The sequence below is a fragment of the Daphnia carinata genome, chromosome 7 (assembly GCF_022539665.2).
Source record: "Daphnia carinata strain CSIRO-1 chromosome 7, CSIRO_AGI_Dcar_HiC_V3, whole genome shotgun sequence".
Taxonomy (NCBI): domain Eukaryota; kingdom Metazoa; phylum Arthropoda; class Branchiopoda; order Diplostraca; family Daphniidae; genus Daphnia; species Daphnia carinata.
The window spans coordinates 7,448,149-7,462,804 of record NC_081337.1 but is presented as its reverse complement, the minus strand read 5'-3'; the positions used below and the strand labels follow the sequence as shown (position 1 = coordinate 7,462,804).

General features: G+C 36.8%; 2 protein-coding genes and 2 long non-coding RNA genes across 6 annotated transcripts; 2 read left to right on the top strand and 2 right to left on the bottom strand.

Annotated features, from left to right (window-relative positions):
- Nucleotides 1-950: 950 nt before the first annotated feature.
- On the top strand, nucleotides 951-2,609 carry LOC130685875 (uncharacterized). 2 transcript variants are annotated; one of them, XR_008999724.2, is made up of 7 exons: nucleotides 951-1,076; nucleotides 1,130-1,201; nucleotides 1,260-1,401; nucleotides 1,472-1,655; nucleotides 1,718-1,819; nucleotides 1,904-2,063; nucleotides 2,135-2,609. It is a non-coding gene; the product is annotated as an uncharacterized LOC130685875 (long non-coding RNA). The 2 variants fall into 2 exon arrangements; XR_008999719.2 differs by having other exon boundaries at nucleotides 1,718-2,063.
- Nucleotides 2,610-4,061: 1,452 nt separating this feature from the next.
- On the bottom strand, nucleotides 4,062-5,406 carry LOC130685868 (uncharacterized). Of its 2 annotated transcripts, XR_008999718.2 has the most exons (5): nucleotides 5,270-5,406; nucleotides 5,016-5,199; nucleotides 4,852-4,953; nucleotides 4,608-4,767; nucleotides 4,062-4,536 (listed from the first exon to the last, which is right to left on the bottom strand). It is a non-coding gene; the product is annotated as an uncharacterized LOC130685868 (long non-coding RNA). The 2 variants fall into 2 exon arrangements; XR_009421433.1 differs by having other exon boundaries at nucleotides 4,608-4,953.
- Nucleotides 5,407-7,308: 1,902 nt separating this feature from the next.
- On the top strand, nucleotides 7,309-10,564 carry LOC130685348 (conserved oligomeric Golgi complex subunit 4-like). Its single transcript, XM_057508646.1, has 13 exons — nucleotides 7,309-7,418; nucleotides 7,484-7,681; nucleotides 7,750-7,927; nucleotides 8,018-8,211; nucleotides 8,275-8,428; nucleotides 8,518-8,656; nucleotides 8,728-8,845; nucleotides 8,930-9,180; nucleotides 9,236-9,464; nucleotides 9,573-9,842; nucleotides 9,906-10,091; nucleotides 10,156-10,376; nucleotides 10,446-10,564. Exons 1-13 carry the CDS (start codon nucleotides 7,365-7,367, stop codon nucleotides 10,486-10,488), a joined length of 2,235 nt encoding a protein of 744 aa, XP_057364629.1. The 5' UTR covers nucleotides 7,309-7,364; the 3' UTR covers nucleotides 10,489-10,564.
- Nucleotides 10,565-10,817: 253 nt separating this feature from the next.
- On the bottom strand, nucleotides 10,818-14,628 carry LOC130685339 (cell division cycle protein 27 homolog). The gene is made up of 12 exons (XM_057508635.2): nucleotides 14,440-14,628; nucleotides 14,246-14,321; nucleotides 14,024-14,171; nucleotides 13,523-13,966; nucleotides 13,261-13,440; nucleotides 13,076-13,202; nucleotides 12,864-13,006; nucleotides 12,347-12,793; nucleotides 11,918-12,271; nucleotides 11,526-11,847; nucleotides 11,268-11,460; nucleotides 10,818-11,174 (listed from the first exon to the last, which is right to left on the bottom strand). Exons 1-12 carry the CDS (start codon nucleotides 14,461-14,463, stop codon nucleotides 11,038-11,040), a joined length of 2,595 nt encoding a protein of 864 aa, XP_057364618.1. The 5' UTR covers nucleotides 14,464-14,628; the 3' UTR covers nucleotides 10,818-11,037.
- Between the last annotated feature and the right edge of the window lie 28 nt (nucleotides 14,629-14,656).

Genomic DNA, 14,656 nt, shown 5'->3' with positions numbered 1-14,656 from the left:
CAGAGCGGCACAACTAAATACCGGCATTGGAATTCGGTTCTACTCCCTCTCAAGACCATCGGATTGGATGAGGTGCTTCTGGAAATAATGCTTATCTTTGCATATATCCTCAATGCATCTTCATTTAAAAAATGAAAAAAAATACGTCATAGTCATAAACTGGCTGTGGAAGCAATACTCTAAGCTAGAAACAGAAATCTGCGCAGTTTTTAAAATGGAATGCTTGAAAATCGTGAGCGAACTGAAGACGTAACATAAGTTAAAAAACTATATATATGATAATATTAAAAATACAAAGACAGTTTTTGTGATTGCCATTGATTCAGTATCTAAATCATATCTGTTCATTGATAAATTAAAGATTTTGGAAAAAAAACAAAATTTTTGGAAAAGTCGGGCTTATTATTTTGTCGGGCTTATTTTCTAGCACAACAATTTCACGAAAAACGTATACTTCTTGAAATTATATAACAACTTACACGCTATACTTCGCTGATTCCAGGAAAATTATTCATTTTCTCGTCAAACTAGCTGTTTTGAAAACATATTGAATATTGTGCTGTAGCACGATTGCGCTATACCGTACTAGCACGCCAGCATTTCTAATTGTTTTTTTACGTTTATTCCAAAAATGTTTAATCTTATGAAAAAGTACGCTAATTGGAATTCTATAATAAATTACACTTTACACTCAAAATTAAAGGCTGATGTTAAGAAAATTATTCTAAAAGAGAAATATTAGCGTTTAATTTTAATTATACTGTGTGATTTCGTTTTTCTTTTTTCCTCATGGCTATCGTCAATACCACAATCGGCAGCAATGTTCAATTCTGAATATGCCGTATGATATCGCAATCCGTTTTACATAAAAAAAAAAAAAATGTCGGAAAAAAAAAATCGCACTTTTTTCTTTTTTTCCGACACGTAGCCATCTACCGCTCAGACTCATTATTACTGGCGTAGGCAATTTCAGTCCATTGGATGCCATTCGCAGTTAGTTCAGTAGCGTGGATGGAGAATAACGCGTGGCTGGAGGAACAATTGAAAAATGGATAAGATAATACAACAAAAGGATGGTAAGTATAAACATTATTATATTGGTTTTCAATTATTAATTATTGTTTATTAGATCAAATTATGAAGCTGCAGGCCCAATTATTGGAACAACACAAAATATTAGATAACAGCAAAGCTAAGGATGGTAAGGCCTAATATGTAATGATTCTATTTATTTGCTTTTATTCATTTGTGTTTTGTAGCTCAAATTTTGAGTCTACATGCTCAGTTACTGGAAAAAAAAACAAATTAGAATGGGACACTTTCCAAACAGTGAAGGAGGTTTTTCCAAACTCATCCCTAACTGAACGTGAGGATGAGTTGGTGTTAGGCGAACACAGTCAGGTACCTAAACTTTTCAAATAAGAATTCAAAATAAGTATAGAATTTTAAAAAACAATTATTTATTGTTTAGTTATTCAGTCCACCACCTGACAGTGTGTTAAATTTAAATTCTGTTAGTGCTGTACTAAAAGAATCGTTAATAATAAGTCCATGCAGCGAAGGAACTGAAGAATTGTGGGACCGTATTTGGGCCGAAAATGGGTGTGGTACGGAAACCCAGAAATGGCATGAGTTCAACATAAAACATGGATTATGTACTTTTCGGTTTTTTGTCCATTGAAAAAGTATTTTTAATGCTGTTATTTTGCATTCACAGAATTTTAGTGGGGGTTCAAGTAAAATCTGGAAGTATTACAGGATGGAAGAGTGAGCCTACAAATGAAAAAACACTGAGAGTGCATTACCGTTAAGGTGTGAGGTAAATTAATAGAGTAATGCAAATTGCCTAATGAGAAGTACCATCTTGTGTTAATGAATCAAGTACAACAGCAATCCTTTATAGTTCTGTCACAGCTAGAAGCCTCAAATAATTCTGCTTCTCTGGCTAAAAAACAACTTGTCCTTTACGTTCAGTGTTGGGGAAATTGGGTACTTAAATGGCCCTAAAGATGTTTTAATTTTGCTGCTATTGCAGAGATGAAAATCATACATGGACTGTTTAGGTATGAAAGGATTTTTCTTCAAATAATTTTGAATTTATGACGAAGAATTTCTCCTCCTTTTTGCTAACCAGGTCTAATCTACCAAAAAAATTTTTATCCAATAGGAAAGGATTTTCATGTACTGGGAACACAACTATCAACAATGCAACATTCTACAGGTGCTAGTTTATCATTCAAGAGCCTTATACAATGATGTTAATCTGCAATTTGTATGTCCTTTCCCAAGCTTCCACCAGAAGTTGAATCTATGAGTTATGTAACTTACATGATCAACAATTGATGTTTAATGGTGTTGTTTTTCTTTCCTCAATATAGGTTAATAGTAACATTGGATCTGAAAAGATTCTTGGTTGGGGCAAGACACTGAATAAATTGTATTGATTGGATGGATGACATGACATTTCTATACTTAATTCGGATTCCCCAGACGGTATTTGATATTTAAAAAATTGAAGTGCATATCTGGGCTCCCTTCTTTTCTGAAGCCCCGTTTCCCCTTGACTCATAATAAGCCCGTAGGGGGTCATGCCCCTGCTGTACGGTATATATAAAAACAACATATACCGAGGTTTGGAGGGCTCTGGCCGGAAAGGGGACGTGGGGGTCCGCTTAGTCCAATGATGTGTTCACGGAGGGCGACGTGGCTACACACAAATCCGAACTAAAGGTTAATCGCTCCAGTAAAAATGTTCCATATCTTCGGCTCTTCTTCTGGCTTCTCTTAGCCAATCACCGGGTAATCTCCCCGGTGGGTCAACAAGGCAGTGTCTCCCCCTGCCTGGGTTGACGGCAACTTTTGAAAGGGCTATTGTGCCTTTTTAAAGTTGCAAAAATAATTGTAATGTGCAGAGAATTGTCAATAAATTTTTTTTTATAAAATTTTTTTGCCAAATTTGTTTCTTTCATCATCTGTGTTCACACGTTACATTTATCAACTTTTTTTTATTTAGCTTGCTCAATTCACCTATATTGTTTATGCCACCTTTGATGGTAAGCATTGTTTCCATTGGTTTATCGTTTATCTGTAAGTATTCAATTATTATCTAGGGATCGAACCCTGGATTGTCGGCATACCGCGCCGATGCTATACCAATAAGACATGAATCATATGATGTCAAGTTGGCTTTTTTCTAGTCACTTGCGGACTTGCATTTACACTTTGAATAAAACTGAAATGTAGATCTTTATACATCTAATAAGGTTTGAACGCAGGGTAACAGTTATCGCAGCTGAATGCTCTACCACAGAGCTATGAACCTTATGAAAGCATTAAAAAGATAAACATATAGTTGTGAAAGACTGCATAAACATCCTAGACGATAACATATGATATGTGATAATAAAAGTTGTAAACATATCTCGTGGCTCAATGTTAGAGCATTGGCGTTGCACGCTGAATGTCTGGGGATCGATTCCCATACCAGTAAAACAATATACAAATACAAAATTACTTCAGAACATATCCAGGTATTACACGTTGTTCCTTGTCTAAGTTCAAGAATTCAAAAAGTGTGATAAATAATAATTGAATACTTACAGATAAATGATATAACGGTGGCAAAAACAATATAAATGAATTGAGCAAGCTAAATAAAAAAAAGTTGATAAATGTAATGTGTGAACAAAGCGAACAGACAATGAAAAAAAAAAAATTTGCAAAAAAAATTTTATAAAAAAAAATTTATTGACAATTCTCTGCACATTACAATTATTTTTGCAACTTTAAAAAGGCACAATAGCCCTTTCAAAAGTTGCCGTCAACCCAGGCAGGGGGAGACACTGCCTTGTTGACCCACCGGGGAGATTACCCGGTGATTGGCTAAGAGAAGCCAGAAGAAGAGCCGAAGATATGGAAAATTTTTACTGGAGCGATTAACCTTTAGTTCGGATTTGTGTGTAGCCACGTCGCCCTCCGTGAACACATCATTGGACTAAGCGGACCCCCACGTCCCCTTTCCGGCCAGAGCCCTCCAAACCTCGGTATATGTTGTTTTTATATATACCGTACAGCAGGGGCATGACCCCCTACGGGCTTATTATGAGTCAAGGGGAAACGGGGCTTCAGAAAAGAAGGGAGCCCAGATATGCACTTCAATTTTTTAAATATCAAATACCGTCTGGGGAATCCGAATTAAGTATAGAAATGTCATGTCATCCATCCAATCAATACAATTTATTCAGTGTCTTGCCCCAACCAAGAATCTTTTCAGATCCAATGTTACTATTAACCTATATTGAGGAAAGAAAAACAACACCATTAAACATCAATTGTTGATCATGTAAGTTACATAACTCATAGATTCAACTTCTGGTGGAAGCTTGGGAAAGGACATACAAATTGCAGATTAACATCATTGTATAAGGCTCTTGAATGATAAACTAGCACCTGTAGAATGTTGCATTGTTGATAGTTGTGTTCCCAGTACATGAAAATCCTTTCCTATTGGATAAAAATTTTTTTGGTAGATTAGACCTGGTTAGCAAAAAGGAGGAGAAATTCTTCGTCATAAATTCAAAATTATTTGAAGAAAAATCCTTTCATACCTAAACAGTCCATGTATGATTTTCATCTCTGCAATAGCAGCAAAATTAAAACATCTTTAGGGCCATTTAAGTACCCAATTTCCCCAACACTGAACGTAAAGGACAAGTTGTTTTTTAGCCAGAGAAGCAGAATTATTTGAGGCTTCTAGCTGTGACAGAACTATAAAGGATTGCTGTTGTACTTGATTCATTAACACAAGATGGTACTTCTCATTAGGCAATTTGCATTACTCTATTAATTTACCTCACACCTTAACGGTAATGCACTCTCAGTGTTTTTTCATTTGTAGGCTCACTCTTCCATCCTGTAATACTTCCAGATTTTACTTGAACCCCCACTAAAATTCTGTGAATGCAAAATAACAGCATTAAAAATACTTTTTCAATAGACAAAAAACCGAAAAGTACATAATCCATGTTTTATGTTGAACTCATGCCATTTCTGGGTTTCCGTACCACACCCATTTTCGGCCCAAATACGGTCCCACAATTCTTCAGTTCCTTCGCTGCATGGACTTATTATTAACGATTCTTTTAGTACAGCACTAACAGAATTTAAATTTAACACACTGTCAGGTGGTGGACTGAATAACTAAACAATAAATAATTGTTTTTTAAAATTCTATACTTATTTTGAATTCTTATTTGAAAAGTTTAGGTACCTGACTGTGTTCGCCTAACACCAACTCATCCTCACGTTCAGTTAGGGATGAGTTTGGAAAAACCTCCTTCACTGTTTGGAAAGTGTCCCATTCTAATTTGTTTTTTTTTCCAGTAACTGAGCATGTAGACTCAAAATTTGAGCTACAAAACACAAATGAATAAAAGCAAATAAATAGAATCATTACATATTAGGCCTTACCATCCTTAGCTTTGCTGTTATCTAATATTTTGTGTTGTTCCAATAATTGGGCCTGCAGCTTCATAATTTGATCTAATAAACAATAATTAATAATTGAAAACCAATATAATAATGTTTATACTTACCATCCTTTTGTTGTATTATCTTATCCATTTTTCAATTGTTCCTCCAGCCACGCGTTATTCTCCATCCACGCTACTGAACTAACTGCGAATGGCATCCAATGGACTGAAATTGCCTACGCCAGTAATAATGAGTCTGAGCGGTAGATGGCTACGTGTCGGAAAAAAAGAAAAAAGTGCGATTTTTTTTTTCCGACATTTTTTTCTTTTTACAGCTATGGCCATCTAGCGGCCAGGTTCCTATTTAATTTTCTAAATACAACTTTACATATTCTAGCCAGGTAAATATATAATTTTTTTAATTAATAACTTTATTTGATTAACATATAACTATACAGGAATTTTGTTATATTCTACTTACTTAACTTAATTATTATGCGAATGAAATTTAATGCTATTGTTTTTTAATAGGAAAAAATTTTAAGCCCGACAATATAAGCCCTGGCTTATTTTTTAACCCAACCTTTACCGTTTTTTACGTTTTATGCAAAAGCTATGAGTCCCATTAGAAAACAGCCCTCATATTCGTGATGCCCGTTCAATTCTGCATCGAAACCATGTATTTAAAGCGAAATCTAAAATTTTGCCAAAATTGAAAAGGTGAGAAGGCTATAGCCTTCTTACTTTTTCATTTTTGGCCAAATCTTAAATTTGGTTAAAAATACATGATTTCGATGCAGAATGGAATGCCAATCACGAATATAAAGTTTAATTTTTAATTGGCCATATAGTTTTTGAATTAAACAAAAAAAACAGGAGGCCAGGCTTATATTGTCGGGCTTAAAATTTTGGCCTATTAAAAAATAATATCATTAAATCTAGATAAATATATATGATTCTGATTCAAAATTAACCAAGAAACACGAAAATGGAATTTGTTTTTACGTAGAGTTTATAGTTTTGGAATAATATAAAATATAAAATTAGTGTGTGCGCGAATCGAAACCATTACTAGCGCGCCAGTACGCTACAGCGCTAGCGTGACGCATCAAGCCATAAACTCTACTTAAAAACAAATTTCATTTTCGTGTTCCTTGTTAAATTTTGAATCAGATACATATATAGTTATCTAGATTTAATAATATTATTTTTTAATAGGAAAAAATGTTAAGCCCGACAATCTAAGCCCGACTTTCTGCTGTATCGCGCTAACGCTGTAGCGTACTGGCGTGCTAGCATTGTGTTAAACATTCCGTGTATTTCAAAAATAATTAACCTAGTTTTAAAAAAGGAATTTTCCCCGAATCAGCATTCAATTTTGAGTATACCCTGTGATAATCAACCAATTCCGATGAATGTCAGTTTTTTGGGAAAAAAATTTTAAGCCCGACCGAGAAAAGTCGGGCTTATTTAGTCGGGCTTATTTTTTCGGTCAGTGTATGTAGAGAAATTAACTAGAAACGCCACCGGTAGATGGTAATAGCAGTAAAACAGAAAAAAAAGGCCGATATATACATTTTTTTTTTGGGGGGGGGGGGGAAGGGGTAAAACGGATTGCCATTAGAGATGTCGTTTTCCACTTTTCCATTTCTGGTAATTCCCTTCACATTTTTTCAATTTATTGGTTGTTTGCCTATCGGGAACTTCCCGAACACCGGAAGCCGTTGTCTTAAACACACCTATCTCTGGTCTATATTTACAAAGATTCACCTTTTATTTATAAATGCCGCTATTAGCAATATCGAAACTCGCTTTTTACGCTAGATGTCTCTGATGGTTGTCAACAAAAATAAGTTGACGTATACAATTGTGTAAAAACGAACATTAAATTTCATGATGTCGCTTAGTAATATTCAAGAAGAGCATAAACGTTTGAGTTTGGAAGAGGTATTCCTAGTGCAAATTTCAGTGTTGATTAAATTTGAAATTACGTGGCTCTTTCCATGGTTCAGGTTAGAATTACAGAAAAGCTCGACTTACTGATGGGTCAGCAGTGTGATATAGAAGCAAAACTGCGGAATGTTTCCTTACTCGTACCTCGTCTGAAATCTGTGAAAAGTGATGCAAAACACCTATCAGGAATGATACATTTCACTTGCACACTTGCTGAAAATGTGAGCGCTAAAGTGAGAGAACTTGATATTGCCAAGGTATTTCAAGTCAAATGCTGCTCAAAATATTGCTGTTAATACTTTATGATCATTTGTCAATTAAAAAGGGAAGGGTTTCAGAATGCCAAAAGCGGGTGAATGATCTACTGGACCTGCAACTTTGTCGAGAAGGAGTAATTTCAGCTATGAAAAATGAGGACTTTGAAAAAGCTGCTGCACATGTTCATAGATTTTTATCCATCGATGAAACTACCCTGAAGCTAACAGCAGGAGATATTGCCCAAGGCAAGGAAGGAGCTACAATTATATTATCATCAATATGATATTTATTAATATCATATTATCATCCTTCACTATTTTAATTACATCTTAAAGGTCCTACTGTGGATAGTTCCCTAGTACTGTTACATGAAGCGCAAGCTCAGTTGTGTAAAGTTCTTCAACAAAAGTTTGATGAGGCTGTAAAAGATGCTGATGCTGCCTCTGTTGAAAGATTTTTTAAAATATTTCCCCTTCTTAACATGAATGAAGAAGGAATTTCAAAGTTTGGCAGCTATCTTGCGGCACAGGTTTTAACAAACCAGGCTTTAGCAAAATCAGTAAATTACATCATTTGTACATTTCTTTTTCAGTTGAAAGAAAAAGCTCAAAAGAATCTGAGGCAAGCTGATGGAGAAGCCACCAATGTAAGAGCAAATGTTTATTTTGCCGACACGCTAACTCTACTTCTGGAAACTGTGGCTCGCATCATTGAAATCCATCAGCCGCTAGTGGAAACCTATTACGGTGTGACTACGTGTTATGTTATATAGATTTTAGTATCGAAAGCTTGTGTGCTATATAGACGCCCCCTTAGAATATAACATAATTTCCAGGTCCCGGTCGTCTTCTTCAAGTAGTGGAATATTTACAACCAGAATGCGACAAACAAGCAAGTCAAATATTAGCGGAATTTCGTCGCTCTCGACAGTTTGACAAGCAAATCCATCTAGTATCGGAAGTACTATCAAACGGGTAAGCCCCTGTCAGCCGGAAATCATTTCTAGAACCATAGTCATTCTTAATTATCTTTACTTCTTTTTAAGTAACAAAGCGTTACACGAGAAATGCGATCCTAGGGTCTTGGATGCCGTTCTTGCCGAGCTTACTCTCCTTAGTTCTCGAACAGTGCTTTACCTACGTTTTCTTCGCCGAAGAGTGGCGGTACTTAAATTTACTTTTTCTCATTTTACAAAATCAAAAGCAATCCATAAGTTATGATAATAACAAATCAATAATTTTTTCTAGAATGATCTTGAGGTTGGAATTACAGAAGAACAATCTCGGGATCTTCGAATGAACGAATTCGAAAAGTTGTTGAGTAGTAAAACAGGGATTAACCGTGCTGTGCAAGAGCTTCTTGGCCATTATATTATGCTAGAGCGCTATTTTCTTTCGGAAAGCGTTTCTAAAGCCGTTGCAATGGATACCGCTGTAGAAGGTTCTTTAACCTCTAGCATAGTTGATGATGTCTTCTTTTTAGTGAAAAAATCAATTAGGTACTTCACATCTTGTTTACAACACTTCCGCATTTTCAAACTTCAAAATTCTTAGACGAAGTCTGACTAGCTGCAGTATTGATAGCATTTGCGCTGTTATCAATAATGCGTGTACCCTCTTGGAAGAAGATTACGCATTGGTATTCCAGCAGCAGTGTAAGCTGGGATTTCCGTCTGGCTATTTGGATTTAACGCAAGCTTATAACGCTATACAGAGCTCACTTCAACAAGGATCGATAAGACTCCAGTCATCGGATACAGAAAAAACTAAAGCAAACTTCTTGGTAATTTACCCTTTACGTAGTTATTCTACATGTTTGCAGTATCTTTTTAAACTTTGATTCTTATCTGCATTATGCATTTATATGTGTATTCATATTATTTATATTTAGACAGCACTCAACAATATTGAAACTAGTATAGAATGCATTGAAACATTGGATAAAAATGTTTCCCATGAAATCCAACTTAACCTCGGAAGCACCATGACGAGTCGTGACCAAGAAAAAATTAAATCGTGCCTGGCTGGATTTGAGACATCAAAAAATAAATTCCGTCACTTATTAGATTTCGGCCATGAGCAGCTAAAATCTTCAGCCATTAAGCCTCGGATAAAGCCATGGGTTGACCAGCTTCTTTCTGTCAACCACGTAATTGATGAGGTAGAGCCCATTTCCACCTTCATATTAATTTATTTTTTAAAAATACTTGTCCTTTACGAATAGGAGGAATTTAGCTGCTACGAAGCCCAAGACCCGTTTATTCAGGAGTTGAATCTTCATTTAGACGGATTCATGAGTGGCTTTAAAGATTCCTTGACTCCAAACAATTATCAAACCTTAATCGGAACTCTCACTTCCCAAGTCGCGCAACAGTTCGAGAAAGTTATCTTCAAAACTGTCTTTAACAGGGTATGGTTAGCCTACCGAAGTTTCGAACAAAATGTATTTACTCCCCTCTTATTATATTCTGTAGTTAGGCGCTTTACAGCTAGACAAGGAAATACGAGCGTTGATCACTTATTTAAGCACAACAACGACATGGACTATACGTGATCGATTCACCCGGTTGACACAAATAGTTACAATATTGAATATTGAAAATCTGGCAGAAATATCTGAATATTGGGGCCCTAATGCCGGTACGGTAACATGGAGGTTAACACCACAAGAAGTACGACAAATTTTGATGCTGAGGTAGGTGTTTTGCTGTTATCAGACTAAACTGATATTTTACTTAGTCTCTCATCCTACATTTCCTCTCAGGACTGATTTTCGAGCTGATGAAATTAAACGACTTAAGTTGTAAGTGCAATAGTTCAGCTATTGGAAGTTGGAACAACGTCTTTTATATTTCGAGCTAAATAATTTTCCAGATTTACACAGCAGTATCCATAATTTGTTCGTGCACACGGGTACGAGTTCAGAAAAAAGAAGCGCGAGAAAACGAAATAAGATTCCAAACTTTGCTGTAACAGAACCTAAAATTGGGCGAGCCGGAACAATGTTACTTCTTACAGCAAGCTTAGACTATTATCCCAAGAGAGTATGCATATGATGAAAAAAAAAACACTAAATACGTCAAACACTTAACAAAGCTGGCAAGTAAACCCGCTCAAACCGAATCCATGTTTATGACCTATTTCACGATATTCAGACGCGAAAACAAAGTTAGGCTCATATGATGAACATCAAACGGCCAATAGACAATCTCAATTGCGAATCTAAACTATATTATTCGTTCAAGCCTGTGATCCGCAATAAAAAAAACGAAATTCTGTTAGTTTTTCACTGATTTCGGACAGTTAAACAAATTACACGCCCAGGCTAGAGAAATACAAGCACTTGCAAACGCTAGCTACTCAGTTGTATTGTAGAAATGATCACCATCTCCGCTGTCCATTGTCGGTAACGGCGGCATTTCCAGAGACTCATCATTGGACAAATTGTTACTAGCTCCAGAGTGATTGCCTCCTTCCACGGTACTCCCATCATCTATTGATAATTTAAACGTGGGAAAATGTAACACTTAAACTTTTCAAAATTTTAAACTATGATAAGGAGAGTTAGATGGAAAAAAGGCTATACCTTGATCGTTGCTGATGGAAGCTTGATGTGGTTCTTGGGAGATTCCACTAACTGGAACAAGGCTCAGACTGGAAGTTGGGTCAATTACCTCTTTGATATGACGTCTAGCACCACTTGCTCCCTTAGGATCCAAATCGTTGGCCCAGCTAAAATTGGTTAGCGCCAGGTGAGTTTCATTTCTTTTTTTGTAAACCTGATAAAGGAAAATGTGTAAAAATCTCTAATCAGAAGCAAGGCTCTACTAAGTTAGTCATATACATTTCCCATAAGGTAATAGACAAGAGCTTCGCGCGGAGCAATTTCCTTTAACTCGTGCAATTCTGTCAAGGCTTCGTCGAGTCGATCACAGGCGAAGTAAATAGATGCCCGATGAAACTTGCAGAGTGGGTTACGTTCTTCTACAGCTAGGGCTGAATTGAGCATTTGTAGGGCCCGATCGGTTCGCTGGAGTGCATGCTCCACAATTGCAACGTGACATTTTAACACTGGACTGTTCTTGTTGATGTCCAACGCCTTCTTGAAATAAAACTCGGCCATGGAATACCGTTCTTGCTTGTAGTAAATTATTCCCATGCCGTACCTAAGTTCAATATACAATTTTTGAAAGTGGATAAATGAATGAAGATTCGAGAAGCTATCAGAATATTTACCATCCATTATAATGAATCGGATCGACTCTGACAGCATTTTTAAAGCAATCCATGGCTTTCTCTGTTTCTTCAAGAGCTAGATACTGATGACCCAAAAGTGTGTATGCATACGCAAATTTGGGATCAACTTGGATTGCTCGCTGAAAAAATTTTAGTGCTTGTTCACGATCTTTTTGAAGATCCAAACAATTGCCGGCACAGCACCAAGTCGCAGCAGACATTTTATCCTGTTCAAGCATGTCCTGTGCTAAGGCTGAGAGTGAAACTTCTTGTTGCAGATGCCAAAGTGCAGTACTGTAATACTCCATTAGATCAGTACGATAGGGTTCCATTTCACGCACCTCTTGGAACAGCCTTGAAAAAGAAGAAAAACAAATCGTTTGTAAGTTTTCTGTTAAGATGCGGTAAGCGAAAGAGTGTTAAGGTTACCTTGCCGCTTGCTTGTAATCCGCTAACTCAAAGTAAGCTTTGGCCATAAGAGAAAGAACCCAGCTTGATCTTTTATGGCGTGCAGACAGCCATTCTATTGTGTCAATCGCCTGACGAGACTCGTAAGACGTGAGGTGTGAAAACGCCTTGCCAACAATCCGAAGAAGAGACATAAGTCCTTCCGCCGACTGCTTTTGCATTTGGACCGCCTCATGAACTAAATTTGTCGGTGGTGTCTGTGCAGAGGTTATGTGACTGGGTTGTAATCCTGGTTTTTCGTCCTCTTTATCTAGTTTTCCGATCAATTCTTGGAAGTCGCTGATTGGTGCTAATCCACTTTCTGGCGTATCACTTTTTGTTAGTTTAGATTTGCTGCGTTTCAGGGGCAACTTGGGTACGACGAAACGTGAACTGCTCTTATTATTTTCTTTTACTGAGTTGTTGGAGCTGTAATTTAATGAGAATTATCAACTAATTTTTATCGCGTACAGCTTAGTATAGAAATAATCAATTTAACCTGTAGAGGCGCGTGCTTCTTCTGACATTCGCAGCCGGAGGCGACGAAAGTGTTGGTGTCGCTGTATTTCCTGATTGGCAGAAAACCCCCATACGTGAAGGAGCACTTGGGGCAGCACTAGCCGTTTCGCGCCGGCCTCCCAACTACAACACATGAAATCGATAACAGGACGAATATACTATATTACCCATTCGAAAATTTTTTTGTCTTACCCGTTTAGGCATTATCTTTGTTTCTTTTGTTTCGGTTGCCGAAGGCGCAAGCGATGGACACAGATATACCATTGAACTTTGAGACGCATCGCTTGCCGATGACGTATCCAAAGGAATGATACCGAAACTACAATAAAGTTATGGTTTACGTTACATCATCGCTGTTTGAAAGCAAAACTTCATACTTGGGAGACATGGGTGATAGAGCTTGACCAGCTTTGAAAACTGATCGCAGCCGGAACGATCGTGCCCTGGAACGTGTTGGAGCCATGGTACTCGTCAACGGTATTGAAGGTATCATTTGATCGTCTGGAGTCAAATTAGGTATATTGTGATGGATAAGAGGCACACATGGTAGTGGAGTGCTGTAAATATTCGGATTCATATATTAAAAGTTTTAACCAGTTCTTAACATATTTGCTTTTATATTTATAGAAAGTCTGTTACCTTGTGTTCACTATGTTTACATCTGCTGAAGGAACCTGAAGTATAGGAGTGGAGATTTGGTCAACAGACATTGGTTCATGAGGATGTACTTTGGTGGTAGCATCTTGTGATTGGTTGATCTGAGCAGTGATCAATGAAGCTATTGGGTTAGTTCCATGACAGTGTGAGAAATTTTCCAATCCATCCAACTGAAAGACTTCTTCAGCTTCTGGTTTTTCACCAAGCCGGCACAGAAGTTCAAATGCAGCCCACAGGAATGGATTAAGCTTTAGAGCTCTATTGAGGACTTCCACAGCTTTGAGCTTTCGTTCTGTTTGCATGTATACTTGACCCAGTAAAACTAGGACAAAAGAAGCTGCATCTCCATATTCAGCCACAACATCATCTAAAGATTTCTGTTTGAAGATATTTCCTCCCATCAATGTTCCTTCTGCTTCAGCAAGCCTAAAAACATTGAAATTTTCAATCTATTGTTCTTTTCCAGTAAAAATAATTACTTACTTGTTCAGATCTAAACAACATTTGGCTAATAGATATTGGCATTGTGGGGACTGAGTTCCTTTTGATTGCAGTAAACTTCTTGCTTGATTTGCTTTTCCTGAACGGTAGTAGCAAGTGGCAAGTAGATACAAGCTTTCCTCATTGTTAACTAAAAGGAAATGGCAGTGAAATATTAAATATTGTAAGTGCTAACTATCAAATGGTTACACTAGATACACTTACTTTCATCTTGAAGTTTCTCAGCTAGAAATGTAGCATTCCAATAGTTGTAATGATTAAGACAATGCCAGATAGCCGCCTAATTATTTTCAAAAGCAAGTTGTTATTGAATAAAATAAAACTGACACGCAAAGGGACATCTTTGATACACCCTTACAGTACAAATTCATTATTAAGTACGATGACACATTACTAACCTGGACAGGTTCTTGTACCAACATGTTGACTAGTAATGAGTTAACACATAAAATGTATGAGCTGTGCAATCAGGTTTGAATTCCCATGAACGGAGATGAAAATTAAGTCAAATTATTTTCCACTTTTCTAAATTGCCGTCGGAGTCGTCCATATAACGTTCTCTAACTCTTTCAACCGTTTATGTATCAAGTATCGCTTTCGTAAGCTATCGAAAGT

Coding starts and splice junctions, on each gene's coding strand:
- LOC130685348 (XM_057508646.1), top strand. CDS start 7,365: ATGATGTCGCTTAGTAATATTCAAGAAGAGCATAAACGTTTGAGTTTG. Junction 9,843..9,905: donor TCAACCACGTAATTGATGAG/GTAGAGCCCATT, acceptor CTTTACGAATAG/GAGGAATTTAGCTGCTACGA. Junction 10,092..10,155: donor TCAAAACTGTCTTTAACAGG/GTATGGTTAGCC, acceptor TATATTCTGTAG/TTAGGCGCTTTACAGCTAGA.
- LOC130685339 (XM_057508635.2), bottom strand. CDS start 14,463: ATGTTGGTACAAGAACCTGTCCAG. Junction 13,967..14,023: donor TGTTGTTTAGATCTGAACAA/GTAAGTAATTAT, acceptor CAATGTTTTTAG/GCTTGCTGAAGCAGAAGGAA. Junction 12,272..12,346: donor GATTACAAGCAAGCGGCAAG/GTAACCTTAACA, acceptor TTCTTTTTCAAG/GCTGTTCCAAGAGGTGCGTG.